Source organism: Emys orbicularis, chromosome 10 (assembly GCF_028017835.1).
Source record: "Emys orbicularis isolate rEmyOrb1 chromosome 10, rEmyOrb1.hap1, whole genome shotgun sequence".
Classification (NCBI taxonomy): Eukaryota; Metazoa; Chordata; order Testudines; family Emydidae; genus Emys; species Emys orbicularis.
Window position 1 is genome coordinate 64,966,604 of NC_088692.1, and position 23,094 is coordinate 64,989,697.

General features: G+C 41.3%; 1 protein-coding gene across 1 annotated transcript in view; it reads right to left on the reverse strand.

Annotated features, from left to right (window-relative positions):
• Positions 1-2,538: 2,538 nt before the first annotated feature.
• The window catches only part of TEX9 (testis expressed 9), a 41,025-nt gene continuing 20,469 nt past the window's right edge, over positions 2,539-23,094 (reverse strand). Inside the window, 6 exon segments of the mRNA XM_065412661.1 lie at positions 2,539-2,616; positions 4,777-4,911; positions 6,720-6,854; positions 14,468-14,641; positions 18,917-18,999; positions 22,780-22,958. Of these exon segments, the coding sequence (XP_065268733.1) occupies positions 2,539-2,616; positions 4,777-4,911; positions 6,720-6,854; positions 14,468-14,641; positions 18,917-18,999; positions 22,780-22,958 (784 nt within the window).

The window sequence follows — 23,094 nt, forward strand, 5'->3', positions numbered from 1 at the left end:
GAGTAATTATCAGCAGGAGAAAAAAAACTTTTGAAGTGATAATCAAGATGACCCATTTCAGACAGTTTGACAAGAAGGTGTGAGGATAATTAACATGGGGAAATAGATTCAATGTGTGTAATGGCTCAGCCATTCTCAGTCTCTATTCAAGCCTAAATTGATGGTATCTAGTTTGCATATTAATTCAAGTTCAGCGGTTTCACGTTGGAGTCTATTTCTGAAGCTTTTCTGTTGCAAGATTGCCACCTTTAAGTCTGTTACTGAGTGACCAGAGAGGTTGAAATGTTCTCCTACTGGTTTTTGAATGTTATGATTGCTGATGTCAGATTTGTGTCCATTTATTCTTTTCGTAGAGACTGTTCGATTTGGCCAATGTACATGGCAGAGGGGCAGTGGTGGCACATGATGGCATATATCACAGTGGTAGATGTAACACAGCTGGTACTCTGAAACCTGTCACTTTAGAAACTGATTCATGGACAGATGATAGGAATTCCAGTTACATTAGGAAATGTCTTAGCTTATGAAAGAGTATTGTCACAATCACAGGACAAGGACAACTTTTATTTCCAAGAGTGCACCTGGGGACAGGTTTCACTACTTTCACTCCTCTCTGTGTGGTACGATGCAGTCTTATCCGTAGTTGGGCTTTGTCCACACAGGAAAATTAATCTGAATTAACTAAAGGTGTGAATTTGAAGTGATTAGTTATCCCTTTGTCGACACTCATTCAGACTTAAAATGGCCTTAATTTAGCTTAATTCACTTTGGAACCTGTAAAACCCTTCTTATAGCAGCTGATTAAAGTGAATCAAAAGCAGTTTCTTCAAAACAAAGCATTGTTTAGTCACCCAAACATAAACAACAACACAGAACAAAGGGTTAAAATAAAAGCTTATATGGATTGGTCTTAACTATACCATATCTTTTCTTGGAAACTTCAGAACAGTGTTCTCTATTGCTGGGTTGGGAGAGACAGGCTGCTTGGGCCAGTCTGTCTTCACAGGGAGTCCGTCAGCATCTTTCCCATAGACAGCTGCAGACAATCCCCACCCCCATTTTTCCCTAGGCCAGCATTTTAGGTTTTAATATCCTCTTTGATATCTTAGGTATTGGTTTGGGAAAAGTGAACCATGGCAGCTTCGCTTGAGTCAGATAGGGGTATTCCCCAATTAATACTTCCCCATTGTTTCCTCAAGAACCTGTATTCTCTCAGACAGTAACTGATCTTTGCCATTGTTTCATTTCCTGTTTCCCTCTGACAGCTTCATCTGCTGCAGGAGAAACCACTTAGAAACAGCACAAACTTACTGTGTACCTGTCATTATTCTGAACATACATAGAATAGCTGATTCACCTATAGTCAGTTTTGTCCATTTATTCTTGATTATTGTAATAGGATTACAAAATCATCACATCTCTGTATACCGCCTAGCACAGTGGGGTCTGCACTCCTGATTGTGCCCTTTAGGTTTGACTGTAATGTACAGAACACTAAATGAATGATGCTAAGAATGATCATTACTTTCATCAAACGTTTACACAGCCATGTGCATTTAATATGTAAAAAGTTAACATTATAGGAACCAAATGGGACTGAGAACCGTATATGATGTTAGGAGGACTTAGGAAAATGGATGGGGTCAAGAAAATATTCAACTTCAAATATTTCAGTAGACATGTTTTAACTTATTAAATATTGCTGAAAATTGAGAGATTTTCATTTTACATTGACACCAATATTTATCACTTTTAAAAATAAAGGTATGGCAGCTGATCTAGCCTCTAGTCATCAGAAGCAATTTTAAACAATACTTCCATGTTAGCAAACTAATTTTTGTATGCTTTATTGGACATCAAGATTTAATTGCTATGGCAAGTTATCAACTTTTCTGTAAATTAATACAACCAGCATCCACTAATGTATTTAATGTTCCAACCCAGCTAAGACTGTGAAGATCTACGAAGGTGGAATGGACAACAAACATTGTCCCTATGTAGTTCCCAAACCTTTATTTTTACAATAAAATTTATGTTTTTATGTCCAAGTTACAAAATTTTCCTCCCCATTAATGAGGTTTTTGAACTATCACCTTAGTTTTCTGAGATATATAAACATTACCTTTTATTTGGACAGCAGTGTTTTTCATCTTATCTCAACTACAGTTTCAACCAATCAGTATGAAAACAGAAAATTGGTAACTAAAACAGATGTGTATATAATGTGTTCTTCTCTCCGTACTGCTTGCCTTACCCATTACAGTCAGTGAGGATATAGAGCATTTAGCCACTTAGCTAAATTGTTGGATGAACAACACCATTTCAAGGTATGTTGCAACACAAAACTATTTACAATCAAACATTAAAATGTTTATCCTATTATAACTCTTAAAAGTTTATCAATTTTACCAGGATTAATCTAAAACTATCTACGTGGACATTTGTGGTAAGTAGTGAGCTGAGAGGTGAAAACATTATATATTTTCAAAACAGCATACAATCAGAACTGATTTTCAAATCGAGGCATTGAACACTGCATCAGGGATTTCCCCACTCAAGAGCTTTCATGAACTCTTCTTCAGTAAAAGAAAGCATTTTAGCTGCTTCAATATGCATCTATAAAAGATTAAAATTAATTTTGTTAAACAATTAGGTGTATAAGAGAAGATGATTTTACATTTGCTACATCAAGATATTAGTAGCCTAGATAGCTTAATGCAAATACAAGTGGAATATGAAATAGGTTTTTTAAAAAAAAGAAAAATTGTGATTTCTCTTTTTGTATGTGTTGCACCATTGATGGAAGTTTGGCTTTTTCTGTCTTTCATTACAAATTAAGCAGTGGTCCTTTCCTTATATGTACTTCTCTACACCTGAGATGCTTTTATAAGAGAATCATGGTCTTTCAAAAACATAACATTCAACTCTGCTTTGTATTCTAGGAACCTTTTAAATTCATGTTTAAGATGACAAACGTTTCTTCTGAGCAGTCTAAAAATACTTATCAGTTAAGATTACTACAGGAACTATTCAGAACAGAAGAATCTGCTGCTATTCTATCTGTGCATATCAGTTTTCTTTTTTAAAAAAGCAGTTACTAAAGCAGACTGCCTTAGAGACAGTTGGAGCCCAATACTGGTTACTAAACAAGATTTAGTGCCTTCATGACTTTTCGAGCTATTGAAGAGGTTCTGTCTGTCTCTGCAGTTTCAGTTCTACAATTAACTTAAGATACTGTACTAGACCATAAGTATGGCATAATAAAGTATATTACATAAACTACCAAAATCTCAATAGTTTACAGAAATGCTGTCTTCTCATGACCAATAAGCATAGTTACTTAAACTCCTAGCAGGGTGGTTGAGAGGGGGAAAATGGTGGTAAACACATAAAAATAAGGACCTTGCTTTTTCACACTCCATCCTGACACAACCTACCACTCAAATAGGCAGCAGCTATTGAAGCCTGTAAAAGCCCCTTAAAAATGCCATGATGAGAGCAAGCTTCAGATCATATTTCAGAGGTTAATATTTTTATCATCCCTACGCTTTAAATTGTTTTTTTTTAAAGTAGAAAATTACAATCTGTCCTAGATTTTAATTTTTGAAGGTTGCAAAATTAATGTCCCATTGAAATTTTTTTTTTCTGCTGGCAGAAAAGTTTTCTTCAGTATAACTGTGTTCTTAGGGAATTAGTCTGATGTGGTAAACATTAAGCACAAGAAGCAGCTGATGTCCAAAAGGGATTTGAAATTTTAATCTATAAACATATCAATTCGAAACAAAAGACAGCTATAACTCCTATAATACACCAGCCTCCAGCTCTGGAGAGCTGAAGGGATGTTCCACCTGTATCCTTTTTTATAAATAAGGCCTTTTCCAAAATATTCTCCTCTGGGAGCTTGTCCTCTAAATCAAGTGAGGCAATCATTTTGAACACCAAGCAAGCTGACTGCTGCAGATTGCAACTCCCTTCTTTCCAGATAGTATTTAGCTTCATTTATGTCTTCTCTCTCACTCCTAAGGTGGTCGCACTTCCTGACCTGCAGGCTACTTCCACCTATTGTACCCTTCCAAATTTGGCATACGAATATAGTACGAATGATCCAACCTATCTTTCCCTGTGAGTGCAATACATCAAGTTTATTTTGCCTAAGCTTATTGAAGTTCTTGTCATAGATTAGGAGGCTAAACATAATCAAAGTTATCTGTAGAAGACCCACAATTTCTGAAATAGCTCATGTAGGACAGAACATTGTTGCATTAAGGTAACATGTTAGTACTGAAAGGCCATGGTGCTGACATGTCTAAGCTTTATTTTACATAATTCCCAATTTAAGAGGTATTCCCTGCATTGTCAGGACAGCATGGGGAAGCTGCTCCTATCTAAGCTGTATTTGCTCAGCGAAGGAAGAGGCTATTGATCTCAGGACTGCTCAATACAGCTTTCAGCAGCACTAAACACATTCCAATTCAGGGACAAAAAGCCAAGACAATCAATTCAAGAGATGACTTGTCCAGTTTTCATGATTTCTTGGTAAAAGGAGAAAGCCAGCAGTGTTACTTGTACCCCCATAACAGCAGCAAGCCTAAACACCCACATTGCCTAAACATACCACTTATTGGAAACTGTGGGGATGCAGATCTGTTAGTTCACATGTTACTGCCAGAAAAATACTGATGGTAATCTTGACAATTAGCATTTGCAACCTGTAGTGTGCAACTCTATCAATATATAAAAGTGAATGTTGTTAACCTTTTAGGTTAATAGACTAACCTTTTGTCTCTTCAGAATATCAATTAACTTTAGCTGTTTCTTGAAACCTGTCATTAGCTCTCCTTTTTGTTTCTCCAGTCTCTTGTTTGCTATTTTTAGTTCTTCAAATTTTTTGTGCTCTTGGTTGGCTATGTCCTAGAGGACAAAAACAACCTGTTATCTGTAGAATGGGCACAAAAGAAAACATACCAGCAATCTGTGATATTTCAAAAGGAGAAAAAGAGACATCAAAACTATTCTTTTACCAAAGCTTTTGACTTCTACCCTTAACAAACAAACACAACCCCACATCTAGCTGATAACTCTCTTCTGTGCTACTAAGGCAGCAGAATTTATACTGGTACCACAATGTGCATTGCTTCTGTGTGTCTTAGGCATGCATGATGAGTTGTAATCCATACCTATGTGGACATAGGTATCTCTTCTTTCAAGCTGTCAGAGATCTGTTTGGGTGCCCCCTTTCAGCCCCCCACTAAACTGCTGTGAGGGGAATTCAAGCCTCTGGATCCCTGGATCCCCTGATTTAAGCCTCCAATGCCTGAATGGAGTCAGGCCACTGCCCCAATCTTGGGAACTGTAGGCACACTTGGGGTGCAGAATAGCTGGCACCCCCTTCTGAGAGAAGGAACCCACTGTTCAGCTGCCTAGCGCATGGGTGCTAGGGTGACTCTTGACACTTGCTCATACCTAACAACACACCCTCTCCCAGAACTTCCACCTCAAAGGTGTGAATCTTCTGGTTTACAGTTCAACTCCTTCTCAAGGCTCATCATAATTGTGAAGCATATAACGCACACAATGCTTTGCACAAATCCAATGCATTATTGCTCTTTTACTTAATCATATAAAGCACATAAATACAGATCATATAGAAAATAAACCCTGCATGCATTTTTCTTCACTAGGTTACTTCTTCCTTAGGAGTTGGGGTGGGGGGAGTGGATCTGTGTCCAGGAAGGCATGGTTTCCCCTGCCTCATGTTGGGTAGCTTCTCGCTCATGTCATGGAATCTCACCTTCCCCAGCTTGAGAGACCTTTCTCTCACCTTCCCAGCACTTCCTCGTGCGACTCCCTATTTTATATGCCCCTTTCCAATGCCTGCCTTCCTTTATTTCATTTCTTGATAACCTTCCACTGCTCCAAAATAACCCTCCCTCAGGGATGCAGTTACTCTCTCATAACTTTTGTGTGGTCAAAGCACTGTCATTATCCTTAAGTACCTTTCCTCACGCTGGAGTGTACCTGGTGCCTGGCCTGTCAGTAATGCTGGACAGACATAAAGGCATTCATGATACAGTTGTTTTTCATAGTAACATTTCGTAATTCCATAAGATCAACCAGAATTTGTGTGTTGTAGAGATGGATTTCCAAATAGTTAAACATGTCTTCCCACCACATGCCAACGTCTGGCAGTCCAGTGCAGTAGAGAGAGACACTCCCTAGCTATGTTTTTTCTAGATATAAGACAACATAGATATTCAAAAGAAATAAACTGCTTTGCAGTTACATGGCCAAATTTTGCCAACATGAATTATTTCACTTATAAGTGAAATATAATATTTGTCCCCTTCCATTTCTAATCATGTAGAATCTAATCTAATCAAGCAGATTGGGGCGGTGGGGAGGGAGGAGAGAGAAACTCCAGCAATACACTTTATATAACCAATATGACATTTTTCAACAGGGGTTGCAATATTCTCTATACAGCTAGAACGCTTGTCCAGATACTCAACTGATTTGTTACAGTATTCTAATTGCCTGAATAACTTCTTCCAGCTTTGGATTGTCTATGAAAGACAAAAAACCCTCAAAACTCTTATTGCCATCCATGATTTGAGAGTGCTCACTTATTACATGATCAAGCCCTTTGGTGATTTTTAAAGCATTTTTCAACAGGGGGTTATACTTTTAAATCAGTTAATTTTTTTAAACCACTACTGTACCTTATTGCTTTGCTTCAGTTTATTCAGCTCCATTTTATACCTTTCTGCTTCCTCAAGAGCCCTATTTAAGCGAACTTCTGTAGCACTCTGACTGGTAGAAGCCTGCTTTTGTATGCGCTTTAGATTCTCTAGTTCCTAAATAAATTTAAAAAAGTGTGTTGAATAATGGTAAATCAATGAATCCCCCTATAAGCAACACAGTTAGAGCAAGAGACATGGCAGAAAGCCTGTTTGATCTTGTTTGGCCCTGCAGTAGAATCGGACTTCACATCTCCTACTTTTATAGTGCTAGAATAGTTCTGACTCCTACCTCGCTTTCTTCCCCCCTCCCCCCCCCCCTAGAAATTCTTCTATCTGAATACTAAGACAGGGATCAGTGAGACCAGAGGAATGCACCATGGGCCAGTGACACTGAATCAATGTTGCAACACTTAAATCCCCTTGAGACAACTTGGTGTGCTGTCTAGTCTGGAAGACAGAACTAGAACGGCCTCTCCTTCTGATGCTACTATTTGATAGTGCTGTGATTGGGGAGAAGGTGAGGGGATGAGGCAAAGGTGGTGATATGTAGAGCAGAGTAAAAGATAGAGATCAAAGGATGAAACTAACAGACTAAGACAAAGCAGAAGGAGACAAGAACATATGGTAGCCTGGCAGAAATGGCAACTCTTGTTATTCACGTGAAAGATGAGATGTCTCTACAAAAGCAGAGTCAGGTTTTGTAAAGTAATAACTAGAGAAAGGCTAAATCATTTAACCAAAAGATAAAAGAGAGTAATGTCTTTTAAATATTGTCTTCTCCCTGAATTTGTGTCTTTTTGGGACATTGCCCCACTTTTTCATACTTCTGATATCAACCCTGCTGAGGCCAACAGGTTGTGGTGGTGGTTTTTTTAAATGTGTGCCATTTGTGTTAGAAAGCTATCCTTAATGAAGCTCTATAGGATGAATGACTTGATTATGTAAGTGTCTGAATGACAAATCTGTATAGAAAAGCATTGTGGCAAACTAACACTGGATCATATGGATAGTGAAAGGATCCTTGACTTCTCCAAGCTGGACCCAGAGAACAGGAAGATGTGAAATCTAGAAAAAAAATGTGTGTCTGACTAAACCACCTAGATTCTACTGCCGAATTTCCTTCCCCCAAGATTTTGGACAAATAGAGTGGCTTTGCTACACTACGTTGTGTCAGTGAACAGGTCATATACAAGACTGAGGTAGGATTCACTTTTTTTACCTCTAGAACGTACACACATTTTCAGGTAAGATAACTTGGAAATATATATTCAGGCAGTAAACAAACAACACAGTCTGCTCCTCTTCATAGCATCACCATCTCTTCTCTTATGTTAAGATGGCAGAGCTCTGAATAAGGTCAATTGCTTGTTTCAGTCTTCAGTGCCATATACTCCACTTCACATTAAAGTGAAATTCTAACTTTTGGAGTAGAGCATTTCAGAACCTGGCAGCATAAAAGGATATAGGCAGTCCTCGACTTTAAGATGTTCAACTTACGACAAATGGCACTTACGACGTTTCTGAATTGACACCCTGAGTCGACTTACGACACTGGTTTCGAGTTTATGACGCTCAGTCCTGCAATGGAGTGGATTGCAGTTCCGAGTTACGACATTTTGACTTACGATGCAATTTTCAGGAACCAATTGCGTCGTAAGTCCAAAGACTGCCTGTATATCACTTGCACAGTATGTAAGCTATCAGCTAACCTAATGATGTAACAAAAGGATGGTTAAATGCTCTTTGAATGCTCTGTTTGACATTGACTCCAGAGAGTAATAGAATGCAGTGGGATTTTTGCAGATCTTTCAGTAAGGTTGTATTGTATTTTCATATCTTGTCAGCTAATGCTACAAAAATAAATAGAACTTTATTTTTTAAGTAACCAAGATTTCTGCAAATCCTTCATAAATGATTTTTAACTACTGAATTCTGTTTCCCAATTAAGTATCTGGAGGGGGGGGGGGGAATTACTGCATCAGGTCTTTTCAGATTTTTTTCTTAAATATTTTTGTTTAGCATAGCCTAATTTAGTTTAATTTTAAAAAAAATTGCTTTCCACTGCCCCTCTACAGTTACTTTAACAAAAGAGTTCAATCTCTCCATTTGCTCTTACAACTATAGGTGGCCAAAAATAATGTTGAAAGACAATCAGCTGAGCATGCTCAAAAACCACTAAGGTAAAAGCATAGGGGATACTTGCCAGATAATGGTTTTAAAACTACTCAGCAGAAGAGCAGTCGCAAAAGGGACAATGCAGAGGCCTTAGATATCAATATTCACAACAGCCAGAACAGAAATTCGGGGGGGGGGGGGGGGAGGGAGGGGGAAGGGCACAAAAACTTAGATCCAGGAATGTGTCTTATGAGTAACATGCATCCCAGAGGTGTTTCTGGTGGAATAAACTTGCAAAGTCTGTTTCATATGAAGGCATATCACACTCTGAAGTTCAACAGCAGTGGGTTAGAAGTAGAATCTGAAGTCCACTGAATTTTTGGGGTTTGGCTAAAGTGAGATCAAGGACCAAATCACCCTGCTTATCTCCACTGTTCATTAGATTGTTCTTGAGTCAATTTTCGCCTTCTTAAGGCAAGTGCACAATTTGTGTCTGGGGTTCTAGTCATTCAGACCTCTGTGTGTGTGTTTGTGTAGACCAGAGGCCCCCAAAGTGTGGGGCGTGCCCCCCTAGGGGGATGTGGAGGAACATCCGGGGAGCATGCAGGGCCTGGGCCAGCCCTCAAGGGGGCAGGGAGTGAGCGCCACCCAGTCCCACCCCACCCCCAGCTCTGCTCTGGTCCCACCCCCACCCACATCCCCGGCTCCAAGCCCCATGCCTGTCCCTGTCCCCAGCATTAGCACGGCTCTGCTCCCGGCCCTGCATCAGCCCTCAGCCTCGCCCACAGCTCCGTTCCTGGACTGGGGTTGAGGCTGGGGGATAAGGCCGGGAGCAGAGCCACACCTGGCTGCCTGTCCCTACCGCAACCTGGGTGTGGCTCCGCCCCTAGACTTGGCCCCGCTCCCAGTCCCAGACCCACCTCCAGCTGCGACCCCAACCTTGGCACCCTTGCCCCTGTCCTCATTCCCCACCCCCATCCCTGGAGCTGTAGCTCCACTCCCGGCCCCAGCTCCAGTGGGAGTTGGAGGGGGTGCAGACAGGTGTAAGGGAGGGCATGACCCTCAAAAGTTTGGGGACTGCTGGTGTAGACAAACTGCACTGTGAAGTGCTGCCAGCAGTACTCCATTATTTGAGACCAGTAATTCTAGTTTTCCTGCAGTACAACTCACTGTGTTGGCAAATTAAGGGTCTAACATTTCTTCCTTTTCTTCACTGTCCTGGTGTATTTTGTGGCCCCTAAATTCGATAAATGTGAACAAGTGCAAGGAGGTATTTAGTGCCAATGATTCAATGGCTACACTGCTCATGAATTCTCTCCCCACTAGGCAGATAACAATAAACACTTACAAAAATTTATCTTCAGAGTGCTTTGCAAACAGTTAATCCTCACCACAGCCCTGAGAGGCATACAAGCATTATCAACTCCTTTACAGAGGCAGAGTAAAGTGACTTGCCCAAAGGAAATTAAAGGAGTCAGAACTCAGAAGTTTCTGTCTCCCATCCCCTGTATCCATACCACTCATTCTCCCTGAGAGTACAGAGTTCACTCATCAAGAATTAATGAGTGAAAGAGAATGGGAGGAAGTGACATTTGCAGAGGGTTTGGGGAGTAGCAGAATTCAATTGTAGTGCCTGTTCCAGGGAAGGAGGTAGCATCCCCTTGAAGTTTGATACCATCCCTCTCTAGAACAGAACAAACAAGAAGATTGCTAAAATTATTTTAGGTGAGGTATAGCAGCACAGAGGATGGAAGCCAGCTGGTGAGTCTCTGTCTACATACACACAGAAGAGCAGCTGAGGAAGCAAAGAAACCTCAAAAGTTGCTGGGGAGCTAAGCAGGATCAAGAAAATATCCATCACAACCTCATTTCTGTATGGCTTAAATATTACCAACCATACAAAGATTACTTGGATTTTAAAGTAGCTTTTAAAATTCATCCGGACAATCAATGTCAAGTGTCATCCACTGTACACACATATGAATACGATAAGTTTGGGACATTGAAACAGAGACAAAAACAAGAATATACTATAGTATAATAATATACTTCTTTAGAAGTTAAGCTCTTCACTTGCTAAGGGTGCAGAGAAGATTACAAATTAAAAGAAAAGTTTTACGTTAGAGAAATGAAGCCAAAGGCACAAAAATAAAACAGAGGTTAAAACTCATGCTATCCCAACCCACATATACAGACTCTCTAGACTCCAAAGATGTCAGTCTTCAATATCTGTGATCAACGTAGTGCAGACTCAGCTTATGATATTCAGCCAAATTTTCTGAAACATATCTACCATTCATCTCTCTTTAATTAAATATTAATTAGTCTTGAATAATGTATTACAAACTTTGCCAAAGAACAAATAGCTTTCAAAACCAAAAGATCAAGTCTGTAAGAGATTTAACCATTTAAAAACAAGAATGATTTTTTAAATCCATGTTTACTGGTAGTTAAAACTAAGTTTATGATTAAAAATATAAATGCTAATTCCCTAGAACATTGAAAATCATACTTGTAAATTAAAGAGAACTTTACTACTAACTAGATAACTACTTATACAGTATACACATTTTTGATTTCTTCTTCTCTGGCTCCTCAATCCTGTAGACAACTATTGCTATTACACATTACTATTTTCCTCCAAAAACGGAATATTCTCATTCCTGACAAAACCGATAGTCAGGATGACTGGACCCTTATTCAATTTACCTGCAAAACCCATAACTGTTTTTGGTTTGGTTTGGTTTGAAGTACTTGCACAAAACAGGTTTTTTTCAAATTCTCCACTTAGTAGTTTAAAAATGCCAATGCTACATCATTTTATTAAACATATAAGAATAAAATGAAAGCATGTTTAATCATTGCTACAGTGTAGTTTTATACCAAGGACACGTGGTTTAGGCTCCAAGTTATGTGTTCAGTTTTCATTTAATCATTTTTTTAGATAATTTTCTCTAGGTTGTTCAGATATGTTGGATTTTAAAATCGACCTCTCCAGCTCTGAATAATTAAAGAAAAAAAACACATGCTGCTCTTAGCTTAAGTTCCAAACAAACAAAGCTGTGTATGTGGGCCATCTGGTATAACCAGGCACTTCACAACTTTGCATATGTGGCTTGTACTTGGAGCCAGGTTGGTTTGGTTTTGATTCCTTAAAATCGGAGTGTGATTATTTTAAAGGGACACAGTCAATTTACCAAAAAATAAAAACAAAGCAAGTGCACACACACATACACCCTTCCACCCCCATGTACCCACCCACCACCACCAAAAAACCACCCCTATGTTGAATGGTGTTTTATTTTAAATCTACTATTATTACAACAAGGTTGCTATAACTAAAATAATTAGAGAAATTAAATATTTCTCCTACTTTTTGTTTCCTCCTTTGTGAACTTGACTGCACTTTGTGTATAGTCAGTGTCACCTGTCTCTAGGGATGTTCTACACAAGAATGAGGGGAAAAAATTAAATATAGGAAAATGTGATCGTAAAACCTTAAAACCGTTGGGGGACTCTGGGAGAAAATCTAAAACTATTCAATCTTTTTTTAAAAAATTGGCTGACTGGACACTATCTTTAAATCAAAATGTACAGCATCAGTATAAGCAGAAGTCAGTATGTTAACTGCAGATTTGACTGTAAAGCAGGGCCGGCCTTACACAGGGGCGAACTGGGCGAAAGCCCAGAGATGCTGTTATAAACGGGGCGCCTCTGGACCAGGGGTGCACCTCCCCCTTGCTGCTCTGCTGGCATCTGCAGCCCCAGGGCTCTGCCCCCTGCTTTGGAGCTGCCCCTGGCAAACTGCTCCTGGGAGCTTCCCGTTTGCTGTACGGGGGAGGGAGGGAGAAGGGTGCTGATGTCAGGGTGTTCCCTGCCTATGTACCCCATCTCCGCAGAGCGGGGGGTGTGTGGGGGGGTGTGTGTAAGGAGGGCTCACCAAGAGAGGGAGGGAGCTGCTGGCGGCTGCTGCTGTATCTGAAAGAGCTTTCCTTCAGGCTGGTGAGTGCAGCTCTTAAAGGGGCAGCGTGCGGTCTCACACAGTGCCCCAGCTCACACATGCTGTCTGTTTCACACTCATCCCCCCAACACATACTTATATTGTTGTTGTTACTTGTTGGTACTTCCTGCAATGCATGTATGTTCTCTGTAATTTTATTCTTTCAAAGTGCTGTTATTTTATTTTTTTGACTGGTCTGTGCATTTCATAATTTTATTTCTCTCTCATGCTTACATTTAATTCTTTGAGTAGTGAGTTCTAAAATGCCTAACCTCTCCTGGCTGGAGTAATTATCATTATTACTTTTATCATCATTTGTGCTTTGTCATTCATTATTTAAAGTGGTACAATCAAATAATAGTGTCCTTCTAAAAGGTAACCTTAGCAGTGACAGTTTAAAAAACATTAGCTAAACACATAACTTTAGATACTGGGCAAATGAAGGTTGCTTATTTTCGAATTGTATTTTTAGTTATATCTGTAAAAAAAACTTAAAATCTGCATGAAAATAAATGCAGTTCCAGCTATGATACCAATTGCAATGATGGAGTCAAATGTTAGTGAGTCACATACATAATTGTGATCGGTAAACATAAATGCCAAAATAATTAGAAAAATAAATTCCTTTTCTTAATAAAAGAGGAAAAAACCTTAATAACATATGTTAAAATTATGTTTTTAGTGAAAAACAATTGACTGAAATAGAGCAGATAATGGAATTAACACAGATTTTAAGCAGATTTTATTTATTTTTATGTATCTCTAATAAAGATAGTGTACAAAGTATCAAATGTTTGTTTCTGATATCTGTGTTGAAGTTCTAGAACTGATACCTCAAGGCTTGGGATTGGGAATATCTTGCTGTATTATCTCCTGATTGTTCTAAATTTACATATAAACTTTAAACGTGGCTTTAATTGGAGTTTGTGTATATATATATATATATATATATATATATTTTAATTTATATAACAATTAGATGCAGTGCTCCGGTCAGCTAATTCCTAAGTTATCTGCAAAAAACCTTAGAGTTTTCAGGTGCCTCAGTAGTCCCTGGAATCATGATTAAAGTTTCCTCCCCCACCCCAAATCTGTAATGGCACCCTGGGTGAGCCAGGAGGGCCATGGGCTCTGGCAAGATGCAGCCCCCATGTGACAGCGCGAAGCCCGCCTTGAGCCACACGCTGAGCATCAGGCACCACAAGCCACAGCAGCAGCGCAGAAAGGTGGCAATACACCATATACCATGCAACCCTTACTTCTGTGCTGCTGCTACTGGTGATGGCGTTGCCTTCAGAGCTGGGTGCCAGCACCCGCCAGTATCAGGCCGCCCTGCCAGTGCTTAATTTGTGCCAGGGCTGAGCTCTAGCCTCTGGCATCTCTTTCAATACAAATTAAACACTGGGGGAGGCAGCCAGGCCCAGAGGGGAAGCCCAGGGAGCCCATGGGGGCCAGGAGTGATGAGGGGGGCAAAATACAAGTTTGCCGAGGGTGCCATTTTCCCTAAGGCTGGCCCTGCTGTAAAGCAATTCAGGTAAAGGATGTACTTGTGGCAATTATATATTTTTTCCTTCAACTAAGGCTAAGGAAATGAAATGAATGGCTGCATTACCTTTTCTACTGCAGTGAGCTGTTGCTGTAATCCTTCACTTTTCCTGTTAGCTTCCTCTGACAGCATTTTGTACTTTTCAATTTGAAACTGTTGAGTACTGACTGTTCGCTGGAGTCTAGCATGTTCTTCCTCAGTTTCTTTAACCCGAGAGTTTAAATTCCGATTCTCATCATCCTGTCAGTCAATAATTCGTAAATTTAGAAATCAATGAATGTTTTAAGAACGTGTTAGGATGAGAAAGCATTTTTCTACAACTTAATATGGAGTCATTAGTACATGTTTTTTGCAGATATTGTTGTGATCACTGGTGTCTTGTTGTTTTAAAAACTTTTTAAAAATTATTTCTCTCATAAGCAATACCTGATAACTCACAGTGGAGTTCACAATCAAGTTTGGTTAACAAAACAAAAAAATTATAATAATCTTAAATTTTGCTCTTAGTCAACACTTCAGTAAATTTTAATTTTCTACCAAATTTTGTCTAGTCTTATTTGAACAATATGCCAAATTAGATATATGCTTTAAATAAAACTTCAGTAATTTAAGGTTCAAGGCACAGAAGATCACAGCACAATACTGTGATAGCCATCTTTAGTTATAGAATAACGTGTATAGTAAAGCCATGTAGATGTTCTACAAAGTAAATTGAGAATAGTAACATATTTGTGAGAATGTATATAAACAAATGTTTAAAAAAAAAATCTCACTAAGAGAATTAAAGGGTGGATACTCTGAATTTTCATCACAATTACAAAAAAGTAATCAGTTCCCAACTTTTAGTGAGATCACTGATTTTTGAGTTACAATCACAGCTCATATTCTTGGATACCTCAAGTACCCAAATTCATGTTTATTTTAAAATCAAGTGGTATACAGCAACAGCTGAATTTTCATGTCCTATTTACCAAATTACATCCCTATTTTAAATAATGTTATGACTTAGAAATCATTTTTTCCTTTAGAGTATGAAATATCTTGAATATTGTCTTATAAATCAGTGTTAATACAGACAAGTCAAAAGACTTGGGGGGAAAAAATCAAGCCACATCCAAAAGTGTTTGAGGAGAAAGTTTCTTCAACTTTTAAGAGAACAAACCTGCCCCATACCCCTGAAAAAAACAAACAAACATACTAACATGAACCTCCTTGAGAGGAAATCGGCCTTCTGCTATATCCCAAACTTCAACAAACAGTAAAAATTATACATGTTATGATATCCTGTATGCTACTTATACATAGGGTTGCCACGCGTCCGATTTACGACCAGAACGCCCAGTGTAAAAGGGACCCTAGAGACTCCGGTCAGCAATGCTGACTGGGCCGTTAAAAGTCTGGTCGGCGGCGCAGCGGGACTAAGGCAGGCTCCCTGCCTGCCCTAGCTCCGCGCAGCTCATGGAAGCGTACGGCATGTCCCTGCCGAACCACAGCCAATGGGAGCTGCAGGGGCAGCGCCTGCAGGCACGGGCAGCGTGCACTATTCAGAACCGCCTGGCCATTCCTCCACCTAGGGGCTGGACATGCCAGCTATTTCTGGGAGCAGCACGGAGCCAGGGCAGGCAGGGAGTCTGCCTCAGTCCCGCTGCACTGCCGATCGGAACCCGCCTGGCCAGAGCCCACACCCTGAACTCTCTGCCCCAGGTTGGAACCCCCTCCCACACCCTAACTTGCTCCCAGACCCTGCACCCCCACCCCAACCCCCTGCCCCAGGTCAGAACCCCCTCGTGCACTCCAACTCCCTCCCAGAGCCCATACCCCAGCCCCGAGCCCCCTACCGCACCCAAATTCCCTTCCAGAGCCCGCGGCCAGGGGCTGAGGCTGGGGCCGGGAGCAGGAGACTCAGCTAGGAGCTGAGGCTAGGAGCAGGAGCCTATTTCTCTCTCTGCTCAGGTGGAGACCATCCCATGAGAACAATCCTCAGTCCACGAATGCCTCCCAGTGGTCAAACATCCCAGAGCCTTCCCTTATAGAGCCATTGCCTGAACCATCTGTTGATCATCATATTGTCTCTCCTTCATTCTCTTCCTCTAAGGAGGGGTAGAATCATGATGAAGGTCACCCGAGCCTCCATTTCTTTAAGCATCTTCCCCAGCCTGGCATAGTCTTCCTTGATGTGTCTCAGAGAGAATCTAGCAGTATCATTTATTCTTCAGAAGGAGGATCAGTGGATTCTTTCCTGCTCCCATTAGGATTCTCTTCAGCTTCGGGTCCACAGCCCATGTCTTAGCTCCCGGCAGATAGCACACCCTTATATTTTCTGGATCAGCTCTGGTGAAAAGCCCACCTGTTTTTCTTAGTAAGGAGTCCCCAGTCAAGTAGACTTATCTCTTCCTAGTGTTGGTGTGATTCTCTGGCCCTTATAGCCCCACCCAGAGCAATATAAGGGTGGTACCGCCCCAACCCCCATCAATTCCTTCGCACTGGACTCTAAGATGGGAAACTGATGCAGAGGGGACAGAGGGTGGTTCATGGAATACAGTCTTCACCCACATCTTGAAGAACAGTAACAGTATATTTTTTTCCTTTTAGTGGTTGCAGACATGTATTTCACTAGTACGAAGTGGGGCTCAGAGTTTACTGAAATAGTGACTGCAGAACTGCCTTCCCAAAGTTTGTATCTGACTTGATGCCATAGTAATTGCATAATGTTTCTCAAAAGTATGTACAGAAGACCATGGTGCAGCCCTACAAACATCCAATATTGAAACATTGCTGACAAATGCTATCAATTTGGCCTGAGGCCTTGTCAAATGACCCTATAACATCTGTGGGGGCATGGTCTGAGCTACTTCATAAGCTGTAGTAATACAGGAAGTTATCCACCTGGCAACTGTCTGCACAGAGACCACCTGCCCTTCCATCCCATCCACATAAGAGACAAAAAGTCAACTTGATGAATAAATGATTTGGTCTTTTCCTGATAGAACACCAGGCACCACCTCACATCTAACATATGAAGCCGTTGTTCATCTGCATTTGAGTGCGGCTTAGGAAATACAGGTAAATAAATAACCTGGTTAAGGTGAAACTACTCTGGACAAAAACTTTGCATGTAGCCTCAAGAAAACTTTGTCTTAGAAGACTGTGTATGGGAGGCTTTGCCATAAGGGCCTGCATTTCACTGACTCTTCTTGTGGAAGTTATAGCAACAAGAACGACTGTCTTTTAGGAAAGGAGAGACAATGGATCAAGTTGCTAATGGCTCAAAGAGGACCAATGAGGATGGCCAGAATAGCACTCCTCCAAGAAGAGAAGAAAGAGTCTCTCTGAGCATTGGAATGACTCTGATTAGTTTTTATGAGTTCTACTCCTCAGGGCACCAGGGGAAGGGGACCAGTGTCGTCTTCTCCAAGGAGAAGAATCTGGATCTGGCAGCCTATCAGGGGTCCGCACCAGCTCAAAAGACTGACAGCCCTGATGATCTGCAAAGGGCCCCAGGGCCAAAACTGACTTCATGGCATGTTCCATGCGGTGCTATTTTAAACATAAGTCCTGAGCAACCTGAATTCTTTCCTTAAAGAAGCAACAAATGGAGAACTTTTCCTTAACATGCCCCTCTCCTAGACAGAGTAAACATTACATGTGGAGGATCACTTTGGGGGATAGCCACCCCATACAAAAGACAGTGCTTAAATCCTGGTGAGGGCACAGCATCATGTAACATTATAAATGGAAGTAATTCCTACACTAATAGCTACAAGGATACTACTAATTAACGATTTACAGATAATCTCACTGTTGTCATTAGAAAGTGTGATGTAAAATCTGCACGGGAATCTCCAACACAAGCTGTGGGCGGTGAGAAGGAACCGAGGGGGGTCGGAGTGCCACTGACCTTATATAGCCATAGGAGGGGCTGCTATGAGGGCCAGATAATGCAACCACCGCCCTGACAGGTACTGCTAAGCAAAGTTCTCCGCTTCAGTACACTTGGCATGCATGCATCTGAGTGCAATATTTGTCTACAACCAATTGAAGAAGAATCTTAGTTATCACAGCTATCACAGAATTGCACTGGGAGAGAGGTGATCTCTAAGGTAAACTAGCCCCAAACCATTTAGGGTTTTGCACCTTCTAACACCTTAAATAGCACCAGAAATAGGCAGTCAGTCAGTATAGATCACGCAGTACAAGTGTAATATACTCTGTTTTGAAAACTGCTCCTTGCCTATAAATTGGATCACACAGAATATGGTTTAAAACATCCTATGAATTTTTTTAAATTATACTTTTAAATCTTTAGACTAAAGATTAAATATGTATGCAACACAGAAAACGATATTCTAGGCTCTGGATTCATAAAGAGGAAAAATAGTTATGTAGAACCCTCACTGTCTAATAACTGAAGCTATAGCATCCCACTATGTATCCTAATATAGCCGAATTAACAACAGCGTTAAATGGAAGGGGAACATATTCAGTCTCTACTGAATAAGAACACTCAATTCTTACCTTTTTACTACATTCACGTACTATACTATCCAGCTCCTCCTGCATAACACGCAGCTTTGCCTTAAGAAATCTGATCTGGGCTTCTGTGAATTTAAATAGTCACATTTAATACCCTTAACTTATAAATACTTCTATGAAATATGACTGATTTTTATTTGCTTTGATTCAAACTGGCTCACGTTAGGAACAAATTGTTGTCAACTGCAGACTTGTTTACAAAATACACCATACATACTGTTTAATGCAATTATGCAAAAAACTGATTTCCAAATAAATTTTTCATGTAATTTGCTTGTTCTTAGACCAAGTTGTGGATAGCGTTTTTTTATTTTTTATTTTTAAAGACTTACTAAATTCAGCACTCTTAAAACGTAAAAAAATGATAATTGTGGAAATGGCATCTCTATGCTGATCCACAGCACAGGTAGAGATTGGATAGGAAGTGCAAGCTTCCCCAAAACTGTCATGACAATGTGCCTCAAGGAACCACACCTAAAAGTGAGAAGGTAGTGCAGTCTTCATGCAGATTCAGCCCAAAGCCCCTCTGCTGTGACTGACTGCCATTAAGAATGTCTACTATGAGGGTGGTATCTGTGACAGGGAACTGAACTGGGATCACCAAATCATTTCACATAGGTCAGTGCAATAGCTGTCGGATAGTTACTAATATCAATTTTGGCTGGATTTTAAATACGCAAATGGCTCTATGTTACATTACTCTTGAGCCATCTAGCTTTCAAGCAGTAAGTGCTGGGGGGTTTTGTTCAGTTACAGTGAAATTCACCCATCCCTGCTTAAAGCTTGAGTAACTGGCTTTTGTGGAGGTAACTTTGTGGGGGCTGGGTGGATGGAACTGACACCTCAAACCACAGGCAAGCCACTATTCTAGCAGAATGGAACAGACCATTACCTCTCTAGGTTATTTACATGAGATTTTTGGGCCAGTGGATAATCCATTTATTGTGAACCCAGTAACCTCTCTGTCTGTCACCAATGATTCCATCTGTATTGGCCTATTTAGAACATTAACTGCTAAATTCTGGTGTCCAGGAGACATTCAGGCATGTATTCCAACTGTCTGTGGATGCTCTGAGAAGCGGAAATCAGTCCAAGGTCTTTTTCAGCTTCCAGATCTGGTTATGGAAACAGTCTCCAATGCTCAAACATAGAGTTCAATCAGTAACTCTTTCAGGCTAGATAACCATGTGGTGTTAGTTCAAGATGCCTTGTTCCCATTGCCAGACACTAAATTAATCCCTTTCTCCATCCTGAATTTATATAGCAGATGGTTCTAATATTCTCCATAGCACACTTATATTTTAGTTGAGAACTCAGGGTCACAAAATAAATAATATGAGAGATTCACATAGATTCTCCTTGATAGGTATTCCCAAAGTGTCTCATACAAATCACAGAAGGCCGAAGATCAAGCAACTCCTACCTTGAATCCTCTGTCAAGTACTGATTGTTATCACCATGCAGTTAGACACCAACATCATAGCATTTTGACAATGTAATAAGCCTCTAACTTAACGCTTCCTTTCTCACTATGGGTCTATGTGACGGGGTGTATTGGGCCCTTTGAGGCCTCCAGCTGAAGCCTCCTGGTTCTACCACACCCCACCCCAGGAAACAGGGCTGGCTCCAGGCACCAGCTTGTCAAGCAGGCGCTTGGGGCGGCCTCTCCGGAGAGGGGCAGCACGTCCAGCTATTTGGCGGCAATTCGGCGGATGGTGCCTCACTCCGGCTCGGAGCGAAGGATCTCTCGCCGAATTGCCGCCGCAGATCGTGATCGCAGCTTTTTTTTTTTTTTTTTTGGCTGCTTGGGGCGGCCAAAACCCTGGAGCCGGCCCTGCCAGGAAAGGAGCAGCAAAGATGGATCCCTTAGGCCTGCCTAGAAAAATTGCAGAGAAGTAGCCAATCAGAGTGCAGCAGGCTCAGTTAAAAGTAGCTGTAGGGCCTAAGCACGTCAGTGCCTTACTGTGACCAGAGGAGCAAGGAAGGGTGCTCTTTTCTGGAGCTCACGGGAGAACCAGAAAATGGGTTCTGGTGGCACTGGTATTTAATGTGAAAGAAGAGGAGTTGAGAACTTCAGCCCCGAGGTAAGGGTGAAGAGAAAGGGGCTATGTGGGAAGAGGCTCAGGGAATAGCAGCAGTGAACAAGAGGCAGTGGTATGTGGCTACTGTTTATAAGCTCCCTGGATTGGGACCCAGAACAGTAAACAAGCCCGGGTTCCCCCACCGGCCACTAGTGAAGTGGCCAAATCCTCAAGAAGGGGACAAGTTTCGTTTACAGCCCAAGCAAAGGGCTGGAATTTAAAGGGTTCAGGAACAGGGCTGAAGACCCTGATAAGGGCAGACACATTGTCTGGTGAACTCTTTGTTACCACCCACCCCCAGAAGGGGACTGAAGTTAAGGAGTGACCTGGCTGGACAGCTGGGACGCTAGACAACTGTTGAGGACACAGAGTCTCCAGGGAGAAAGCCCTGGGGGTAGTGCTCCAGAACAGGGCAGAGACAGGCTTAAAGCTAGCCCAGAAGGGGCTGAGAACTGCTCAGAGACACCAAAAAGGGCACAGCGATAGTCCTTGTTGGACCTTTGTCACCCCGGAAGGGATTAGTCCATTTCAGACTGTGTGTGACTTAGCCAGTGGGTCAGCCCTCCAAAGATGTGCCTGCAAAGGTCAACAACTTACAGGTGGCACCAGGAAAAAGTGCAGGATCACACACCGCTGACAGGAGGTGCCCATGAGAGGTGAGTGCACCCTGTCACAGAAACCACATAAACCATTTCATAACCAGGGCCGGCTCCAGGCACCAGCATTCCAAGCAGGTGCTTGGGGCGGCAATCTGCAAGGGGCGGCAGTCTGTGTGTTTTTGCCACCCCAAGCAGCGCGCCGAATTGCCGCCGTGGACGGCGGGGGCAGTCCATGTGCCGTTAGGGTGGCACGCGCGTTTCCGCGGCGGCGGCAATTTGGTGGCAGCTTCTATGTTCAGCTGCCATTCTATGTTCAGCGGCAATTCGGCAGCAGCTTATGTCTTCCAGCTGAAGACAGAAGCTGCCGCCGAATTGCCGCCGCCGCCCTAACAGCACATGGACTGCCCCCGCCATCTGAGGTGGCAATTCGGCGCGCTGCTTGGGGCAGCAAAAACAGTAGAGCCGGCCCTGTTCATAACTCTACCAGCTTGTCTTACCACAGCCAAAAAGGCAAGTGTGCATCATGCCTTTAGCTTCACTGACAAAATGCTACAATCCCTTCTCACATTCTAGTTATTTCTACGCCAAGTGTAAAAACACCATTTGGAGTGAGAAAGATCCAAAGGTTCGTCATTGAAGCATTGTAGCTAAAACATTACTTCATAAGCTACTTACCCAAGATCCACAGCATGGATCTGCTGAAAGGATTTAGCTCTAAAGACAAAGGCTGTGAAAGGATTTTTATCTTATGGAAATACAGCCTTAAAACCAAATCCTGTCCTCGGATACATATTTGCAACTCCCAATGAAGTTATAAAAAGTTATGCACTGATCTAAAGTCACAATTTTGTCCCAAGTAACTCACATGACCTCCTTCCAGAAGAGGCTGATGCATTGCTAAAGAACAAAGGTAAGCTAGGTTTCCAGTGGAGTGGGGACACCAACCCATTCTTTCCATGTTGATTTGTATGTCCTGGGAATCCACACAGAAAAAAGTCCGTCTTGTTCCCCTCATTCACTCCCCAGAGCAGTAATCTGAACATAATTTAAGAGTTATAGAACTTTCTCCTATAATCTATACAGAAATGATAAAATATAGGGTTTTTCAGAAGATCCTAACAGTAAGGAACCAAGGATAAGAAAATGCATAGCTATAGGAACCTACCTGTTCCAATTTCATTTCCTACACTTGGAATAATATCATCATCTAGACTTTCAAGCAAGTCTCCTTCCTCCAGTTTTCCTTCAATTTTGCTAATTGTCTTTGCAAGAGAAAAATCTGTGAAGTCCTCCAGGACGGCAACATCATCAGCAGCTTTTATATCAATGCTTCTTAGTTTTGCACTAAAATTCCATAATAAGAAATTTCTAGACTGAAGTTATGATATTCCAAATAAGCTACAAAAATACTTAAATGGCAGTCATTTATAATTGTACAAAACCATTTAGCTATGTGCAGTCTGCTATTACCTTCATCTTT